This window comes from Mustelus asterias, chromosome 5 (genome assembly GCF_964213995.1).
Source record: "Mustelus asterias chromosome 5, sMusAst1.hap1.1, whole genome shotgun sequence".
Taxonomy (NCBI): Eukaryota; Metazoa; Chordata; class Chondrichthyes; order Carcharhiniformes; family Triakidae; genus Mustelus; species Mustelus asterias.
In genome coordinates this window covers 89005177-89026851 of record NC_135805.1, presented here as the reverse complement: position 1 = coordinate 89026851, position 21675 = coordinate 89005177, and the positions used below count along the sequence as shown (strand labels likewise).

General features: G+C 43.2%; 1 protein-coding gene across 12 annotated transcripts in view; it reads right to left on the bottom strand.

Annotated features, from left to right (window-relative positions):
• Positions 1 to 8001: 8001 nt before the first annotated feature.
• Positions 8002 to 21675, bottom strand: part of asxl2 (ASXL transcriptional regulator 2) — a 232264-nt gene continuing 218590 nt past the window's right edge. For all 12 annotated transcript variants that reach the window (XM_078213002.1, XM_078213003.1, XM_078213013.1 and 9 more), the window contains 3 exons: positions 16982 to 17087; positions 15472 to 16219; positions 8002 to 12891 (listed from right to left, as the gene is read on the bottom strand). In XM_078213002.1, coding sequence (XP_078069128.1) covers positions 10330 to 12891; positions 15472 to 16219; positions 16982 to 17087 — 3416 coding nt within the window. In that variant the 3' untranslated portion in view covers positions 8002 to 10329. The remainder of the gene's footprint in view (positions 12892 to 15471; positions 16220 to 16981; positions 17088 to 21675) is intronic.

Here is a 21675-nt window from a genome sequence, read left to right as displayed (position 1 = left end):
TGTAGTATACCCCCAGCATAGTGATTGCACCTTTCCTGTTTCTGAGCTCCACCCACAGCGACTCATTACATGACCACTCTAAATTGTCCACCCTCTGCACCGCTGTAATATGCTCCCTAACTAATATTGCTACTCCCCCACCTTTTTTAGCCCCTCCTCTGTCTCGCCTAAAACATTTATGCCCCAGGATATTCAGCTGCCAGTCCTGTCCTTCTTTTAACCATGTCTCTGTCACCGCAACCACATCCAAATTCCGCGTAAGCATCAAGGCCCTAAGTTCGTCTGTCTTACCCGGTGTTACCCTCCTCGCATTGAAGCAGATGCACTCCAGACCTCCAGGCCCACTCAGGTCATCCTGCTCCAGAATGCTCTTCTTCTTAGCTAGCCATGCCCTGGCCCCGAGTTCGACCCCAGCCTTAGTACTTACTGACCAACTGTTTTGATCCCCACCCCCCTGCCACACTAGTATAAACCCTGCCGAAACACTCTAGCAAAACTCCCAGCCAAGATATTTGTGCCCTTCCAGTTAAGGTGTAACCCATCCTTTCCATACAGGTGCCATTCTCTCTTGAAGACTTCCCAATGATCTATGAATTTGAAACCCTGCCTCCTGCACCAGTCCTTTAGCCACGTGTTCAATTGTAGAATCTCCGTTCCTGGCCTCACTAGCACTAGGCACCGGGAGCAGTCCAGAGATTGCACTGATATGTTTCAGCTCTGCCTAACATGCTGGTATATGTCCTCATTCATGTTGAAGCTGACACTAAAAATATGCAGGCAGTGCCTCAGATAAATTTCTCTCCCATTCTAGACTATCACCAGAAACAAATTAATTTCTGTATTATCCTGCATTTACACAAGATGAAATGAAGGGTAGCCAGTGGGGTAGCATTCCATTTTTCCAATACTAACATTGATATGTTTTGCATGTATTTGCAGGGAATGAGCATCATTACTGAGAGAACCAGGAAAGCAGGGGAATCACACAGCCTTCAATAAGTATGAAAGAAATGTAGAGAGTCCGTTGAGGGATTGATGTAAGTATAATGTGAACACTTCCAGAACGGTTATCAATCTCCCTGCAGCCAAAGAATGCAATCCGGGAGATTTTGGAACAGTATTTTAAACTAATCAGTCCCATAACCTTTGTCCAAGGCAGATCATGCCTTACGAGCCTAATTGAATTTTTTGAAGATGTAACTAGACACATAGATGAGGGAAGAGCAGTAGATGTAGTTTATATGGATTTCAGCAAGGCGTTTGATAAGGTGCCCCATGCAAGGCTTATTGAGTAAGTGAAGGGGCATGGGATATAAGGGGACATTGCCTTGTGGATTCAGAACTGGCTTGCCCACAGAAGGCAAAGAGTGGTTGTGGATGGGTCTTTTTCAGCATGGAGGTCGGTCACCAGTGGAGTGCCCCAGGGATCTGTTCTGGGACCCTTGCTCTTTGTGATTTTTATAAATGACCTGGATGAGGAAGTGGAAGGATGGGTTGGCTGATGACACAAAGGTTGGTGGTGTTGTGGATAGTGTAGAGGGATGTCAGCAGTTGCAATGAGACATAGATAAGATGCAAGACTGGGTGGAGAAGTGGCAGATGGACTTCAACCCAGATAAGTGTGTGGTGGTTCATTTTGGCAGGTCGAATAGGATGAAAGAATATAATATTAAGGGTAAGACGCTTGGCAGCGTGGAAGATCAGAAGGATCTTGGGGTCCGGGTTCATAGGATGCTCAAAGCAGCGTCGCAGGTAGAGGGTGTGGTCAAGAAGGCATATGGAATACTGGCCTTCATCAATAGAGGAATTGAGTTTAGAAATCGGCAGATAATGCTGCAGCTGTATAGGACCCTGGTCAGACCCCACCTGGAGTACTGTGCCCAGTTCTGGTCGCCTCATTACAGAAAGGATGTGGAAGCCATAGAAAGGGTGCAGAGGAGATTTACAAGGATGTTGCCTGGATTAGGTGGCATGCCTTATGAGGATAGGTTGAGAGAGCTAGGTCTTTTCTCCTTGGAGAAGCGAAGGATGAGACGTGACCTGATAGAGGTGTATAAGATGTTGAGAGGTATTGATAGAGTGGATTCTCAGAGGCTTTTACCCAGGGCTGAAATGGTTTCCACAAGAGGTCACAGGTTTAGGGTGTTGGGGAGTAGGTACCGAGGAGATGTTAGGGGTAAGTTTTTCACTCAGAGGGTGGTGGGTGGGTGCGTGGAATCGGCTGCCGGTAGTGGTGGTGGAGGCGGATTCGATAGGGTCTTTTAAGAGACTTTTGGATAAGTTCATGGAAGTTAGTAAGATAGAGAGTTATAGGTAAGCCTTGTAAGTAGGGACATGTTCGGCACAACTTGTGGGCCGAAGGGCCTGTTTGTGCTGTAGCTTTTCTATGTTCTATAATCAGTCCCATGGATGAGGTGCCTGAAGATTGGAGAGTGGCAAATGTTGTGCCTTTGTTTAGAAAGGGCTGCAGGGAAAAGCCTGGGAACTATAGGCTAGTGAGCCTCACATCTGTGGTGGGTAAATTGTTGGAAGGTATTTTGAGAGACAGGATCTACAGGGATTTAGAGATGCAAGGACTGATTAGGGACAGTCAGCATGGCTTTGTGAGTGGAAAATCATGTCTCACAAATTTGATTGAGTTTTTTGAAGGGGTAACCACGAAGGTAGATGAGGGCAGTACAGTTGATGATGTCTACATGGACTTTAGCAAGGCCTTTGACAAGGTACCGCATGGTAGGTTGTTGCATAAGGTTACATTTCACAGGATCCACGGTGAGGTATCTAAATGGATACAAAATTGGCTTCTGGGTGGTTGTAGAGGGCTGTTTTACAAACTGGAGGCCTGTGACCAGCGGTGTGCCTCAGGGATCAGTGCTGGGTCCACTGTTATTTGTCATTTATATTAATGATTTGGATGAGAATATAGGGGGCATGGTTAGTAAGTTTGCAGATGACACCAAGATTGGTGGCATAGTGGACAGTGAAGAAAGTTATCTCCGATTGCAACGGGATCTTGATCAATTGGGCCAGTGGGCTGACGAATGGCAGATGGAGTTTAATTTAGACAAATGGGAGATGATGCATTTTGGTAGATTGAACCAGGGCAGGACTTATTCAGTTAATGGTAGGGCGTTGGGGAGAGTTACAGAAAAAGAGATCTCAGGGTACATGTTCATAGCTCCTTGCAAGTTGAGTCACAGGAGAAGAAGGCATTCGGCATGCTTGGTTTCATCGGTCAGAACATTGAATACAGGAGTTGGGATGTCTTGTTGAAGTTGTACAAGACATTGGTAAGGCCACACTTGGAATACTGTGTGCAGTTCTGGTCACCCTATTATAGAAAGGATATTATTAAACTAGAAAGAGTACAGAAAAGATTTACTAGGATGCTATACTAGGATGGTTTGATGTTATAAGGAGAGGCTGGATTGACGGACTTTTTTCTCTGGAGCGTAGAAGGCTGAGGGGTGACCTTATAGAGGTCCATAAAATAATGAGGGGCACAGATCAGCTAGATAGTTAATATCTTTTCCCAAAGGTAGGGGAGTCTAAAACTAGAGGGCATAGGTTTAAGGTGAGAGGGGAGAGATACAAAAGTGTCCAGAGGGGCAACGTTTTCACACAGAGGGTGGTGAGTGTCTGGAACAAGCTGCCAGAGGTAGTAGTAGAGGCGGGTACAATTTTGTCTTTTAAAAAGCATTTAGATAGTTACATGGATAAGATGGGTATAAAGGGATATGGGCCAAAGGCGGGCAATTGGGATTAGCTTAGGGGTTTAAAAAAAAAGGGCGGCATGGACATGTTGGGCTGAAGGGCCTGTTTCCATGCTGTAAACCTCTATGACTATGACTCTAATTTGTCATTAGCAACCACCAAGAAGGGGAAAGAAACTATGGGTGGAATCTTGAGCCCAGACTGTCCGCAAGGGAATGGCGGCACACGGGCAAAATCCTGAGAGTTTTGAAAAATGTGATTCTCGCCGGCAAAATCACGTTTAGCCATTTTGGACCAAGACCGCCGGTGAAGTGATGTGGAACATGCCATGAAACATCAGGAACCTTATTTTAATACATTAGCACCTCACTATAATGTGGGAAATGCCTATTGTATCAGAGGGGATATTGGGAGAGAGAGCAGATATGTTGAACGGGAAGCACTTGGATGGAAGTCACAGAGGGATGGAGGGATGAGGGTCTGGGCTCTGTTAGGACTCCTCAGCTGTCACTATGTTCTCACTCTTTCAGTGCATAATTTAGGAGAATCATGGAGCCTTTGGAGTTGGCCTTTCTAATCATCGTGATTGGCCAGCAGCAGAGACAATGACATGCTGCTGCACATGTCCAAGACCAGAGGCCTGCAGCGATCCAGGATCAAACTCGGAGACAGTAGCAGCCGAAAATCTTCAACCCAGGTGCTTATATCTTCAGATGTCCGAGCATCTGTCCAGGGGGATGGTGGACCACCTCTGCCACATAGTACATGAGATGGCATCTCATGGAACTGGAGGATGCCCAATACCTGTGGCCCTTAAAGTCACAGCCACACTAAACATTTTCGCCAATGGTTCCTACCAGGACAGCACAGGGGATATCTGCAGCATTTCCCAGTCTGCCATTCATAAATGTATTGGGAAGGTCACAGCCCTGTCTGCAATAGCAAAATGTTTATTAACTTGGACTGGGATCAGGTGACCCAGGACACCAGGGCCATGAGCTTTGCCCTCATAGCAGGGATGCCCCAGGTGCAAGGTGTCATTGACTGCACCCACATGGCTCTCAGATCACCATTGTGGCAGGCAGCATCACTCATGCACTGCAGGGGATTCCTCTCCCTCATGTCCAACTTGTCTGCAGCCACAAGATGTGCATTGTGCAGGAGTGTGCCTGTTTCCCGCGCAGCACCCGAGACATTTATATCTTGGGTCACTGGCAATTACAAGCTGCTTTGAGGGAGAGTGGCAGCTGGAGGGTTGACTCGGAGATAAGGGGTACCCACTCAGAACGTGGCTGATGGAACAGGAAGAGATGGGTGAGCGCCACATATCCTTGGATGATGAGGATGTTGAAGAGGGCTTCATAAAGCCGAGGAGGAAGAAGGCAGGGCTATGGACAGGGGCAGAATGGGCCACCAAGCAAGGGAGGCCCTTGTAACATCTCATTTTTGGGACGAGTGCGAGTAGCCTGTGTTAAGTTTTCTCCCAATGGGTGTGTTGGATCAAACAAAGGATGTGGTGCAGGATCATCAAATCATAACGTTGCACATATTCATGGGCAAGAGGCTGAAACCATTGACAGGATTCTGCAGGAGAATAATGATGACTTGCAGCAAGGGCAAAGCAATGCTCTTCTCATCCTCAGCGACATGTCTGACTCCTGTGTAATAGATGTTCCCTGCCAATGAATGGGCATATGGTGGGCTTCATAACCAGTTTAAAATTAACATCAGGTACTGCAGGCCCCTTTGGGGTAAGTGCTCAGATTTTCAGATTCAGCTTTCACCTGAGGTGGGCAGTCTCTCAGCATTTCGACAGCCCCTTGGCCTCTCGTAAACAGCTGCAATGTTGCACTACTGAAATACTCCAACCTTGATGCCAAGCGGGGTGGCGGCGGCAGAGAAAGGATGTCCCTTCAATGAATGCAGATGTGTGGGAAGGGTATCCAGGGGTTTGGGGCGGAGCCATTGCCTACAGCATAGCATCTGTAGTTTCTTCGATGCGGGAGAGACATTGCACAGCCACTCTCATATTCATCAGGGGCGGTTCACGTAGCTTTCGGCACCAAATGAGATGGTGGAGGCTCTGTGGCTAAGCAAAGTGAATATTTATTCAAGAACTATTTACAGTGGTGACCTTTCTACACTTGTGCCGACTTTCACCCGTGCCAACTAGGTGCCTATAACTTCCTACCCTTCCTGACTCTCACACTAGGTGCAGGTGCTTCCCAGGATCCACAGTTGAGATTGAGGAGGCCTGCTGACTTCCACACCCTGTTGCCTGAGATGACCTTGGTGGGTGTCCCCTGGTGGGCTTAGACCTTACAGTTTCTGGCCTGCTTTGGGCAGCACAGGTATTGCAGTGCCCCTCCCCTTGGTGTGTGGGGATGGAGGTGTGTCACTCACAGGGAGGGGAGACTCAGATGGGCTGGATAGCCCCAAGGTCCCCTGGGTGGAAGACCCCGGGTTGTTCCCCAGATGATCCTCATCCCTTTGGGTACCCAATTGTCCCAGTAGTCCTCCATAGCATGGAAGGGCATTTGGACTGAAGTCTTTGTTGCAAATCTTATTTATCTGCTTGATCAAAAGTAGTTTGTTTTTCTCTCTTGCTCCCTTAGACCCTGTTCACTCCATGCTGCCAGGATGTATGAAATGACATCCGCTGACATTTTCTGGAATATATACAGTCAGAGTTGGTAACCTGAGGTGCAAACAATGTTCTGCAGCTTTATGCAACCACACAACTTGTTCAGTCGACTTAATTTATTGTCCTTTGGTCTGTTTCCCCTGCAAACTGATCCACTCATGAAGATGCTAAGGTGCTGTACACAACAGCAGTACGGCACAAAGAGATATCTTCAGCTTGAAGCACATGATAAAAAATGATGGGCCGATGGTGCAATCCTGATGTATGGTACAAAATCCCTCTGGCATGTTACCAGTGTTTTTAATGGTGCACCTATCATTAATCACATATTGAATTTTTCCTCCTATAAGGACCTCCTAAACTAGTGGGACCAGGGCCCAACACCTCAATGCCACTAGAACAACAGGAGCCATTCACTCCACCGTGTGCAGGTGGTATGTCAGATTTATCCCCCCGGGTCCATTTAATGTAACTTTCTTGTGCAAAAGTGTTTTGGAAATTGTAACATGGTGCAAACTTGTTGCGGCATTGGGAGTCTTGTCTGTTGAGCTGGTGAGAGAACCATGCCGCCTTTTTCTGGGAAGGCCTGCTGTACCACAAGCCAATCAAGCAGTGGTGAGGCCAGCAGTGGGTCTTCCCTGGAATCAAGACTTCTGGGGGGGAGGGGAGGGGGGGGGGGGGGAGTATCGCCTGAGAGCTATTGGCCAATCAGAGGCCAACAGTTCTTGTGCTCAGCAGTCACTGAGGAGGCCAGGATGTGGCTGCTGCTGATGGAGAGGCACAGGAGTCCCAGGATCATGGGATGACCCAGGGCTGGTATTGGGGGTTAGGAATAGATGGGAGTCAGCTGCAGGGCAAGGGTTGTCTCTTAGTGGGGCTCCCTGCCCTTCTTGACGTTGAGTCCCTTGATCAGGAATGGAGTGCCTTTGATGGAGTGACTCCTCCTCCTCCACTGCCCCCCCCCCCCCCCCCCCCCACCCCTCCCCAACAACAGAGGTGACAAGCTGACAGGTCCACTTGCAGCTGGGTTAACAACAGTAGTGGTGGGACGAGGCCCTTGGACAGTCATTAATTGCTCATTTAAGGGTGGATGGGAAGGTTGATTACAGGTCTTCCCACTCAAAACACAAAGTGGTGGAGCTCAGTACACCACCTTTCCTTTCCATCTGCAAGCACACCACCAGTGAGAGAATAAGATTCCAACCAAAATCTGCTTGTGAGCTCTGAACAAAGAAATATTGAAAAGGGCAAAAAGAATCCAAATAGAAATGAGTTTGTGAGAACATTTATGTATTGTGTAGGATTCAAGAGGGCAATAGCCCAAAACAGGAGATAGTAAATTGTCCTCTATATTACCCCAATTTGCTTTTTCTATTAACTTCAATGGAAAAGCAAGTTGAGCGGAATTCAAAACAGGCTTTCATCTCTTTCACATTCCACCCAAGATGAATTTCACTCCCTATGTATTTAAAATATATTATTCAGTTGAAGGAAAATACACCTGTGATCAGAATATACCTTCAGACCTAAAATTGATCTCAGTTGTAACCCAGTGCTGCTCAATGATTTATTAAAACAATTCATTGAAACGGTTTTTCAAACCATAAAATGTAGCGCACGCTATCCATTATTACAAACACAAGTGATATAACAGCTATCTTTATTTGCTGTTGATCTGGTGATAAAATACATTTCATACAGGAGCTATATTTTGAATGTACATTCTCCATTATAAGAACAGGATTTTAAAATTTTTGAGAGAAAAATATAATCTGTAACAAGAAAGACAATACCAGAAACAAAGATTCTATGTTCTTTACAAGTGGCGTAATGTGGCAAAAATTCAATTGCCCCTGTGACAACATAGACCATTTACTGATACAGTTAAGTATTGAGTATTTTCAATGTTATTGACAATGCAACCTTTTATCTGCCATTGGGTGAATTTATTTGTTTTTTTCCATCAGGAAGTAAATGTGAAATATCTTGCCACTTATTTCCTTTTAACATAAAACATGATGTGCAACCAATATAAAGTAAAAGAAACATTATCTTTTAAATTCTTTAAAAATTATTTAATTACTTTAAAAATATTGATTTCTATATTGGTATTTGTGAAAAAGTTTTTGTTTTAAAACTATATATAGGCCTAATTTATTTTTACATATCTTCCATTATTAACTCAACAGACCCTCAAAAATTTGCATCAAAAGACAGAATATTAACACGCCTTCAAAGACAATGAGAAACAGTGAGAAGATTTTGTGCTATTTTTACAGCCCTTTTAAAACCAAAACTGACACAAATCAAAAACAAAACTTGGTAAAGCTACTGTCATGGTTGAGTGAAAATTACGGTATGCTGGTGTGCATATTCCCCATATAAAGACTTCATTGTTTAACAATGTTAAAAGGGAAAGGAAATTAAAAAAACCTTGCCATTATCAATAAATCAGATTATTTTGTTGGCCCCTTGAAAAAAATGTCCACTGCTTGACCTGTCTTTAACCTTTCCAATCTTTTTGTCCCATGCTTCAAAAGTCATAGGTGCCCTCTAAAATGTACTGAAGTCATATGCAACTGTAATGATCCATTATCAGGTTTCACTTGTGCTCACAATTACTGCTGAAGGAGCATTGTTGACCACAGGGTTATTATTTGGTCTGTGGTAATGGATTAGGGAACACTGGTATGCTAGAACTATGAAGATAAGTGTGCTGTTTACAACTGACCTGATCATCAGCATATTGCCTTCCTCAAGAAACTGAGATATCTGTTCTTACTGACAGAAAATAAAAGCTTCGCTTTTGTCATTTCGCAGACAGAGTTTATTTGACACACTATTCTAGGGCTTGGATCAATAATTTGTCATTTAGGAAAGCTTTTCTATGACAAAAGGGGACACATTGGAACATAATTATTTCAATACATTTTTAAATATAGTTATTGAAGTATGAAACTAATAATCTGGAAATTCCTCAACGCCATTTATCCTATGTTTTTTTTTGGAAATGGAACAGATTAATATCCTATTATAGTCTCCTCATTGTTCCTTGCATTGAGATATCAGGAGTTTAGAAATACTGTGAGAAAACATACAACGCAATCATCATGGGGTTTTCCATATCCTTAATCATACTGACCATTGGCAAAATTGCACTTTTTTTAAAACATTATACTCAATTGGATTTTGCTGACATTCAAATATAACCTGATGGTTAACATTTTTAAAACTTACTGCTGGATCCAGCAGATCGGTAGAGTCTTTCCTCATTCAAATTCAGCAATGCGCAGTTCATTTTTCAGTAACTTGATGTCAGCACATGGTTCTGCGTTTCGTCACAAATTCTAGAGACGCATCATCCTGATGGTACTTAATTTTACTTGCTGACATTACGGTTGCATTAACTGTATTCTAACATTTGCCAATCTCATAAATTCAAAACCAAGCACAGCAATTAACAAGCAGATTCCGCTTTGTGTTCAGGAGTTATCAGATTCTAACTAACCAGCCACCCATTGTGAAAAGTTGAAAGTTCATTGCCCAGGCCCCGAGAGTGGATAACATTTACTCACAAATCTTATTTCAGGGTGAGGAAATGACGTCAGCAAATGCAGTGTTTTCTGACTACGCAAATTTCAAATTTGCTTGCTCACATCAATTTATTTGAGGCCAAAGGTGGGAGGGCAAAAAAGCTAAAATATACTGGGCCTCTGTTAATATGAGCAGGTATTTAAATAATATATCAAACAAGTCTCTAGTAGTTACCCTGTTCGCTTCTGTTCAAAATTTTGTTTGAAAAAATAGAATAAAATCTGAACATGATCTTTAGTGCAAACTCTGTCTCATTTAACACATACCAGCCAAAGAAGCTTAGAAAAAGGTGCAATTGTTAATAAACTTTTCTTGCTGATTGAATATTTCTCTTGTGCATGGCATATGCCAGTCCAGATGAAGGAAACCTTGTTTATTTATCGTACCACCAGACAAGAAACACATAATTTAGATGGTCCGATGCAGTCATCATGACAAAATGCCCCGCATCCCTTACACATAATCATGGCTTTCAGCCTGCAATAACATTTAGAAGGCGAGTCCTCCATGTTGCCACCTTCAGGAAATGTTTGGGCAGATTGGCTGCTTGTATTTATTGACTGACCAGCAGGAAGTGTTGTCACAGTAACGGAGAATGACACCATATTTCCAGAGTTGTTTGAGACTTGGCTGTACACAGACATTCCTGTGACTGTGGAGCAATGGTTTACAGATGAAACAGAAGGAACATTGATACTGCTACTATGAACAGGTCTAAATGCAAACTGGGAACTTGCACGGTTTCCATGAGGGGGAAACTTTTGTTGGTGTTGAGTAGGCTGTTGAAATCCTACAGGCAGGTTGGATATCCTATAAGGGTCTTGGTGACTCTGCGTTAATTTGCCACCACCAACATGAGCTAAATTTGACTGGATTCCCTGATAGAATTCTTTAGCCACTTGTGCAGGAGACAGTAAAGGAGTGTTCTCCTTTCCAGTATGTCTATAATCATGTGTGGGTGCTTCCACTTTCAAATATCCACTGGATAAATTATCTACTCGAGGGCAGGCAATGGCGTCACCCGTTTGGGTGGGATCCTGTTCTGTTTTGATGAGTACAGATGGAGGATGACAGGGCACTGACCTGTTAATTGATTCTGATGTTACCTGAATGCTACCATCAACTTGTTTTGTTCTGTCTTCCTTAAGATCCTTGTCAGATGTTTCTATCAGACCATTTATACCAGCAGGAGCCTCGGTGTTCTGAATATGGGCTCTTTTCCAGCTCTCTGAACCTCTTCCATAGGTAGCTGTATTAAGAAGGTAATGGCCAGATACAGCTGGCTTAAGAGCAGACTTTGTGCCCATCAAACCAAATCGCGATCTTTGACCAACTGAAATACCTGCAGAGGGAAAAGCTGAACTGTTGACTTCGTGCTGTAAAGACACAGGAACTAAGATTTGACTCTGCACATTGCTCAGTATGGCCTGCTGAATCCTTTCTTGTGATGTGCTGTTGAGCATTTCTGGTTGACTGCAGTCTTGATCAGTGTCTCTGACTTGCTGCTCTTCATTGGTAGAACTGTGCTGTGTGGCCTGTTCAAACAACTTCTGTTGTCTGTGTTGATCAATTGATCCAACAACTTGTTCTGGTATTGTTTGAGATTGTCTTCCTTTGATAAGAGCAGTAGATACCTCACCAGACCCGTGAATCACAGTGGTGGCACTTCCCTCAGTCACAGATATGACTAATGTGCCATCAGGTGATGTCTTCATTTTACCATCGAGTGAAGTTTTAGGAAACTGAAATACAGGCTTCATCTCAACTTTGGTTAGAGGCTTAGGCAGGAATTGCTCTAGTGGCACTTCTTTCCCTTGCAACAACTGTGTAACCAATGGGTTATTGGCAGGGATGGAGGAACCAGTTTTTGGCACGGCTCCACAAACAGGTCCTTGTGTTTTAAGGCTAGGTACATTATGTGAAGTGCAAAGCGAAGGTGTAGATGTAGTAGATGCAATGATAGGGCTTTCTACATTTGTAATTGTTCCAGAAACTGGGGAGGCCACTTCCAAAGTTCCAGCTGTGCCTCCAGTTGCCACAGAAATAGAACCAGCTGCTGTGACAAACACATTGGCTGAAGTGGAAACCTGATGGCCTCTTTGTGTATCAAAAGAAATGGAGGGCAGCTGAGTATTTGCAGGCAGCTTTCTGTCCACATTTGATGCTCTAACACGAGAGTCTATCAAAGGCTGGTTATTCATTTCACCTGGTTTATTGTGCACTGCAAAATTTCCTGAGCTTTGAGTTCCTCCCTTTACATACTCAGAATTTCTGAAAACAGGTACAGGTTTCAAAACTGCTCTCGAGGTTGGACTGGACATCTGGTTTATAGTTTGTGTCTGCATTGGTGCAGGAGTGGCTTTTGTTGCAGCATTGCTTGTTGTCACTGAAGTTGTCTGCAAGGATGATAGTGAAGTCACAGATGTTGTTGCATGTACACTTGATATTGTTAATGCTGGTGTTCTAACTGTGGTTGCGGATTTGCTGGGGTCTGTATTGCTAACTGCAAATACGCACTGCGCCATGGGGGCTTGCTGTAATTGTGTTCTCGCATCCATATCGGTTGGAGTCTTGGCCGTTGCATCTGCACACTTTCTAGGTTGTTGTCCTGGACTATCAAACAAGGGCCCTCCAATACCTCGCCTGCCTCCAGTTCTGTCCATGTCCAGTGTGCTCCCCTGTCCTGAGATTCTACTGATCCCAGTCCCAGTCCCTCCTCCCCCTCCACTCCCTCCCCCCGGACCTGGGCCTGGAACTGCTCCACCTGCAGCTGCGGCTGCTGCTGCACGTTGTGCCTTGGCAAGTTGAGCTTTAGCTTTGATGTCTGCAAGAGTCCTGGCTCCAGTTCTCCCAGGACTAGTGACGAGCAGTGGGAAAGTGGCCCTTGGAGAGACCTGACCAGTCTGGGTAGGCACAGGTCTGATTCTTGAGACTGGAATCTGTAAGGGATTTAAAAGAAGAAAATTAAAAGGGCAATTATATGCATATTGAACTTTATATCTAGTTATAGATAGGAACAACAAGCAAAATTTTACAATCCCCTGTGGGTGAATTTGTAGATAAAGGTCCTATAAAACTCCATGGATGCCAATTCCGCCACCTACCACTGCTAACCTGGCAGCGATTTAACAGGTGGCGGGGAAGGCCTCAGGCACGCCACCTGCACTCGTGCCAATTGAGGCCCTTAAGTAGCCAATTAATGGTTATATCCCGCCCAGCTGCCATTTTTCAAGGTTGGTAATGGGCAGTAAGCCAGCAGGTAAATCTGCTTGGTCCTTTAGCACGAAAGTGAGTTCAAGGTGCCTCCTTCACGGGCCCTTTTTCTGATCAAAAGATCTCCGCCCAGAGTGTTCCTCCTTGTCTCCTTCCCCACCTGCCTGTACAACCGCCGCCCTGCGGTCTCCTATCCTGGCCCTACTGAGAAGTCCTTGCCACCACCACTCCACCTGGCTTACATGTCAGCTAGCTCCTGGTTCTTGGCGACTGCGTGTCACTCCCGGTCAGGCTACAGGGACCAGAGAGCTACTGGCCAATCTAATTTGCTGGCAGCTCTTGGATGTGGGCCTTCCTCCAAAGATGGGAGTGGAAGGCATATCTTAAGCCCTTTGATGTCCCTCAGAGCATTAAATGACTGCAGGGCTTGCAGAGCAAGTTTTATGTCTACCTTTTAGGTGGCCACCCATAAAATCTTGCCCAATGTTTTGTGGATTTTTGTCTTTAAAGTTGCATACGGTTTTTTAAACATAAGGCTTTCTAGTCCTTTAATGAAATTTAAAACAAAGTGAAAATATATAGTTCCTCACTGACTTTTTATAGAATGCAAGATAGAAACTTAAGGTGCTAGCAGTAAGTGTCTAAAGAGATTCGGAGCTCGCTTGTATCATGATGCATTTTCATTCCTCGCTTTATAATTAGAGGCACAGAGTACAAAAGCAAGGATGTCATGCTGAATCTTCATAAAACACTGATTAGACCCCCAACTGTAGTATTGTGGAAAGTCTGGGTATCACACTTTAGGAATGATATCAAAGCTGTCAGAGTGGATGGTGGTACCAGAGAGGAAAGACTTCATTTACAATGGGACACAACATAATTGGGATTGTTCTCCGTAGGGTGGAGTAGTTTAAGGGGAGGTTTTATAGCAAAATGGTTCATAATTTTGAATACCAAATTTCAAGGAAGTATTTCCAGTGGCAGAGGGATCAGTAATCAGAGGACACAGATTTAAGGCGATTGGCAAAAAACACCAGAAGCAACATGGAGAAACAATTTGCATGCAACGAGTTTTTAAGATCTAGAATGCATTCCTAAAAGGGATGTAGCAGCCAGTTACAAAAGGAACCGGATTAGTACTCGGAAAGGAAACATTTGCTGTGCTATGGTGTAAAGTAGGTAGGTTGGATAATTGCATAATACTTTCAAAGACCCAGGACAGGTAAGATGGGCTGAATGATCTCCATTTAAACTGTATCATTCTATGATTCTATACAAGTAAATATTTCCATTTATTACAGTTCACCACCTTCTTTTATCCAGTCTGTCCTCAGGTCAATGTCAGACTCATCAGCTGGAATTTTCCAGCTGTGCCCACTGGCAGGATCTTTAGGTCCTGCCAAAGGCAATGGCTTTGGGCTGGCTTGTTACATCTGCTGTGGAGGAACCTGCTGCGGCCAAAAATTCCAGCCCATCTCCAAATACATTTTTTTTCCCAAGTGATATTTGGTTTAAGCTACATTATGGAGACCAAGGAATCCTCTGGGGCATTGGGCTGGACTTAATGCAGCGTTTCGCGGCAGGAGACATGGCAGCCAAGCTCATTTATTGTGGAGAGGCTCTGTGTCAGTCTCCTGGCAATAGCGGCAAAAGCCTCCCCAAATTTATTTGGTGGGCGGAAGGTGCTGACCTCGGATTCTGGCTGCCGGTGAATGTCAATTAGGTTAAATTTATAAGCCAACTGACAGCCATTATCAAAGCTCACTACAATCAAACATATTTCCCATGTCATCAGAAGGCCGCCCAGCAAACCCTATAAGGGCAAGGTTGTGGTGGGGGTGGTTCCTCGCTATCAGGCACTCTCTGTCCGCTTAAGGATCCTGGCATTGGCCATGAGATTGGCCTCTGACCGCACCCCCCCCCCCCGCTCCATTTCTCCCCACCTCCATATGACCCTAACCCCACAATCCCCATCCTGCCATCACTCTTGGGACCCCATGATGATACTAGGCTTTTCGTGAGTGCATTGCCACCAGGAACCACTGCTCCTATTGGTGGCTGCAAGTTTCTGATTGGCCAGTGGCCCTGGCAGGCAGGATTTCCATCGCCGGAGACCCTCGTTGCAGGAAAGGTCCAATTGTGGCCACCTAAATGCCTTAAAGGCACTTGATTCCGTCAGCCACCCCCACGGAACTGATGGGGTTCCCTGCTAGTTCTCCGACCAGTGGGAGAGATTCCATTAGCCCACAAAATCCTGGCTATTGTATCTTGGACCTGGAATATGTAAAGAACAAGACGTTAAGTACCTTAAGAGGTGGGACTTTGAGTTCATGTGGCTCATCTTTGTTTCTGGGAAAATCCTTCGGTGGGGTCCGAAATAACTGGTGGTCCACAATGCGGGGTCTTTTCTCAGGACTGAGCAGAGACTCTCCTTCATTGGTAGACTTCCTCTTCAGACCCTCTGCAGTAACTTCCATTTGTTCAGCAGAATTTGGGACTTGGTCTTGTTTGGGAGACTCTTTGGTCTTGCTCTCCACTGATTCAAAAAGCTCAGGCTTTTTACATTTAGATGCTTCTGAACTCTCCGACTTCAGCTGCAGTTTGGGCTCATTTTGGTTTAATTTTGGCTTAGGTACCAAGGCTTTAGCCTCTGGTGAGATAACAGAGCCTATTTTTAAAGTTTGATTATCTTGCTGCAGCACTGAAGTAACACGGTCCACAGCCACCTTCTTCTTAGACAGGTTACTAATCTCCGAGGATTGATCGTCTTCATGGTTTTTAATAACTGGAGCTGATTTAGTGACAGATTGTTTTGAAGAGGCTGCAGATTTTGCTGTTTCTTCAACCTTTTCTTCTACTTTTAGCATCACTACTTCTTTGGTCATTGCTTTGTTGTCGGTTACTCCTTTTGGCTCAACTGGTGTTTCTGCCTTGATGGAAGTTTCTTTTTTGACTGATTGAAGAGGGGCTTGTTTGGATGGAGGGGGTTGACATTCCTCAACAATATTCGATAATGCAGTCATCTTTTCTGAGTCTTCCAGACTTATACCAGAACTGCAAAATGTTGAAGTTATTTGCAAAAAGTGTCAAAAAACATGTAAAATTAAAAATATTTTTTTAAAACATGTGTTCAAAAGCATTTACCCTCAAGCTTGTACAGATATGAAATAACTTTATTGCACCTCAATTATTCAAAAAATAAAAATGATGATTAACACTCACATTACTTAGACTTGTCTTAATTTAAAGCTAGTGCCTTAGTCAGTCAAGTGGGTAATTGTACAGCACAAATGATGACTAATTTGATATTCTGGTAAACATTATGAGCTACAGCCAATCAATGTACTTTTCAAAGATTACTGTTTATTACATGTCCACAACTGAAGGGGCATTAACATTCTGATCGAGTGCCTTTCCTTGTTTATCTGAAAAATCTATTTCTGCTTTCTGCCCTCCATAGAGATTAAGCCTATGAATTTTGAGGGTATATTTATAGCCTGCAGATGTGAAACTGGCAGCTGTAACTGTCCTATATAATGTAACAGAAAATGTTATAGTTAATTATTAGTGACTATATTAAATACAGGCTTCCTTTTGCCTTACCACTCAAAAGATGTTTCATTTACACTTGTTAAAAAAAACACTCTTTAATTAGATCTGCTGGCTCATACCGCAGGTCTGAAACCAGCACCTGCAGTAGAAGAGTGCCATGAATGACTGAATAGGAATTCCTTTGCTAAAAACTGAACACAATATAACCCTCATTGATGGTATACTTCAATAAAACAGAAATCAATATTGAATTAAATTGCTTACTTTTGACCGTAGTAATTCTCAAAAAAGCTTTCCTTCCATTGTTCCACCTTCTTTTCTTTTTCTATCTCTTGTCGTATTCTCAGCTGCATCTCTGGAGTGAACTCTCCTGTGGATAAATATGCAGAAAGTTTCTGAATATGCTTTACAGTGTGCACCGTAGTAGTATGAATGTTCTCATCTCAGCCACCTTTACAGAAGGATAATAAGAAAACAGTCAAATGTTCTGATTTACCAGATTTACCTGACTTAAGTATTCGAATCCATTCTATCACCAGTGACTTTAAAATAGATACCTATTTTAAGAGCGCTCTTTCTTGAAAAACAGACTCCAATCTTTTGACACCCGAAACAGATTTGATCGACTATAATGATTGCTGCTTGGCTAGAATCTGTTAGGTTTGCAAAGAATATTGATGTTTATATTGCCATTTGGAAATTCAAATGTGCTAAAAATAGGGAGGAAATATTTAGTACCAGAGAAATCAATATAGTTCTTGCCTCAGGAGGAACAGAGTCAAGTAGAGCTAAACAATCTGTTTATCTGTGTGTTATTGAAGAAAGATTTCAAACTAAAGTTTGGATGCTGTTTCCATGACTACGATCTGCGGTTTGAAAAATATCTTGCCTCAAATTATGACATTTCTTTTTCAGCCCAAATATAAAAACTGGAACCATTTCACTCTTCGCAATTCCCTCTACATAAATTGATGTTAACAATGGAAATGAATGATTCCCCATTCAAACAATTTTGCAGAATTGTTTTGTTCTTAACATTGTATGCAGCATAAACTGACTCACTTAAAGCAAAAACAATGCCTCTGACGTTAAACTTCAGCCATCAATTTAACTTAGGGTGGCACAGTGGTTAGCACTGCTGCCTCACAGCGCCAAGGACCCGGGTTCAATTCCAGCCTTGAGTAACTGTCTGTGTGGAGTTTGCATGTTCTCCCCGTGTCTGTATAGGTTTCCTCCAGGTGCTCCAGTTTCCTCCCACAGTCCAAAGATGCAGGTTAGATGGATTGGCCATGCTAAATTGTCACTTATTGTCAGGAGGACTAGTAAGGTAAATACGAAGGGTTACGGGATAGGGCCTGGGTGGGATTGTTGTCAGTGCAGGCTCAATGGGCCGAATGGCCTTCTTACGTACTGTAGGGATTCTATGATTCTAAATTCAAAGTAGCACAGAATATAAATATTTAGGCCTGAAAAGTAGGGTTTGATATTTAGCAGACAATGGCTTAACTCATTTGAATGAAATTCATCTCCACTACATGCGTTGAGTATCAACCCATTAATTTCATATGAACTCACAGTGTTCCTAAAATTGCTGAGGTTGGAATTTCAGAACAGCATATCAAATGTTGGAATGCTGATATTTCATATTGTAATTTCAGGGTGAGATTCTGCTGAGATTTTGACCGATGTGCATCACTGAGATAACAAAATACAACTCAGCAAAGGTATTATTTTCTAACTATTTACTGATATCACAAAATGTAAGAAAGAAATCTATTCCAATTCTCTCCCACAATAATTCCTCATCCTAATTATGAGGGCCAGCTGTATAAACTTGTCTCGTATTGTCTTGAGTTCCGAAGGTTAGAGCTGCTTTGATAAGTAAAATGATTACTGGATTCGACAGGACATATATATTGATAGAGGTAAAGTTTAGATGTGGAAACTGTATGCCCTGGTGCAGGAATTCAGAAAGAGAATGCATAATTTTAACATTAGAGCTAAACTACTTAGGAGTGAAATAAGAATGCACTCTCTCACACAGAGGCTAGTAGAAATCTCACACTCACTCCCTGAAAAGCTTGTCGCTGCTAAGTCGGTTGCAATTTCCAAGACAGAACTCAATAGGTTTTTCATCTATAAGGGTGTCAGTGTTTTTTGGGCAAGGCAGATAAATGGAGTTGAGGGAGAGATCAGCTATGATGGAACAGTCTGAGGAACTGAATGGTCAACCCCTGTTCCTGTAACGAATACAAGTTCATAGACATACATCATGGATCACTGGTCATTGTTGCGTACATGGGGTGGAACTGTAACTCTTATGGGGCAAACTGGTTTGTAAAGAATGCGAAATTTATTAACTTCAAAATAAATACTGGGATACCTTAATTTTAATGGCGTAGGATTTCATGCTGCCGAGATGGAGACAATTACTTTGGCCATTTATCAAATGTTAATGCAACACACCTACTGATATATGAGGAGAGATTGATTAGGTTGGATTGTTTTCGCTGGAGTTCAGACAAATGAGGGAAGAGGATCTCATAGAGACTTATAAAATTCTAACTAGACAGGGTAGATGCAGGGAGGATGTTCTCAACGGTGGGTGGGTCCAGAACCAGGGGCCATAGTCTGAGGATTCGGGGTAGACCATTTAGGATGGAGATGAGGAGACATTTCTTCACCCAAAGAGTGGTGAGCCTGTGGAATTCATTACCACAGAAAGTAGTTGATGCCAAAACATTGAATGTATTCAAGAGGCGGCTGGATATAGCACTTGGGGCGAATGGGATCAAAGGTTATGGGGAGAAAGCAGGATTAGGCTATTGAGTTGGACAATCAGCCATGATCGTGATGAATGGTGGAGCAGGCTCGAAGGGTCAAATGGCCTCCTCCTATCTTCTATGTTTCTATATAGCTAAATGTTCTCTATATGAAGCGGTATTCTGGCAACATTTTCATGGGAGCATTACACCAATTGTTTGTATGATGACCCTTGGGATTTGGGGAAACCTGTCATTTTGTAAGGTGTCCCTTTATTTCCAGGTGAAACTCAGGACTCTTCTGAAAAGGGTGTAATTGGATGGCACGGTGATGTAATGGGCGGCACGGTGGCACAGTGGTTAGCACTGCTGCCTCACAGCGCCAGGAACTCAGGTTCAATTCCAGCCTCAGGTGACTGTCTGTAGAGTTTGCACATTCTCCCCGTGTCGGCGTGGGTTTCCTCTGGGTGTTCGGGTTTCCTCCCACGATCCAAAGATGTGCAGGTTAGGTGGATTGACCATGCTAAATTGCTCCTTAGTGTACCAAAATGTGTAGGTTAGGGGGGTTAGCGGGGTAAATACGTGGGGTTACGGGATAAGGCCTGGCTAAAATGCTCTGTCAGAGATTTGGTGCAGACTCGGTGGGCCAAATGGCTTCCTTCTGCACTGTAGGGATTCTATGACTTCCTAGCAAACACTTCTGAGAAATATCCATGCAACCTGAGGTTGACATAGGGACAAATGTTATAAAGCAAAGGGTAAATAGACAGCTAATTGGAAAATCAATGTATAGTTTGTCTCTGAGCCTGCAGTTCAGAAGAGATCCTGCTGAAAAATCAGGGAGCGAACTCCAAGAATAAAGTGGGGGCTGGGTTATTGTGTGTGTCGTACAATTGGATAGGACAGAAATCTGAGAGAGAAGGAATTGATGACTGTAGATGACCACTGCTGTTTAGGTTTTTCCAGAGCCAACCAGACTATATAAAGTGATCTGAGAAGGAGCCTCTGGGGATTCCGTGCCATCAAGACTGTTGTGAATCTAGCCGGAGGGGTTCTGCAGGGGAATGCCATCTAGGTATTGGCTGAATCTGGGAACTTTGGATGGAATATAGCTGCTGGTGAAAGCAACTCGAGACCAAATCCATTTCTTGCGAAGTGAGAGATCCGATGTACCAGAAGCTGTTTTGGAAAGACGGAGGTTGCACGTGGTGCCATATTTGTGCCAGAAGTGATGTACATCTTGGCTGTACTGACTATTTAAAGTGAAATTGACCTTTTGAAATATGTTGATTTTAGTTGATGTGTTACAGTAAAGTTATTGAAAAGTGAAATTTTGCCCATCAGTTTTCTTTCCACTGGCACTCTGGGGATTTCTTTAAGACGTTATCAGTCTCTATGGGGATCGTGATACGTGTGTTATTTACTCAAGATTTCATACTGTTTTGTCAGAAATGTCCTTGTTTTGAAAGAACTGTTACATTTAATCTAGCTATTTTTAGAATTGGTATAAACAAGCAAAGTAGCAATGCACCATTGTATTTGGGACATGTTGTTTTTCTTCAGATAAGCATGAAGAGTTTTGAGTTTGTTTGAGGAATAGCATTTGAAGAATTAATAAAACTGTTGGCTTTCACAAGTTAGGGGTTCAAAGCAGAAACAAGATGGTTTTCTCAAATTCTTGTTTCAAAAAGAATGAAAGGCTCCATTCCATTCTCTGTTTGAAAGATAAGTTCCAACAAAAATGAGAGAAATGAAAGAGTCAAAACTTGTCATACATGACTGAACTTGCATATTCATTCTGAAGCGGTTCTACCAAAACTGATGCACTATTGAATTCCTCAATTGCTATATATTTGTTTTATAATACTTTTAATCTTTACCATTACTTGAACTTGACATTGCTATTTAATTGCAAAAGATTTTAATCATTCTGTTAAACATTGTTCTCTACAGGTGTATTTTAAGGAACTGTCTTTCAATAGTCTAACAGTCTGCAATGAACTTATGTTCTATGCTTGTAATGGTATATATCCCAAAGGTTAATAGTCATCCCACTTGCAGTAATAACAGCCCAGGTTTCACAGTAAGTAGTGGCCAGCACGACTGATCTCAAAGAAAGCTGTCCTCAAAGATCTAGCAACCTCCATGACATGAATTTCCCCTTTCCCAGTCAACTGAATCTGATGCAAGATCCAA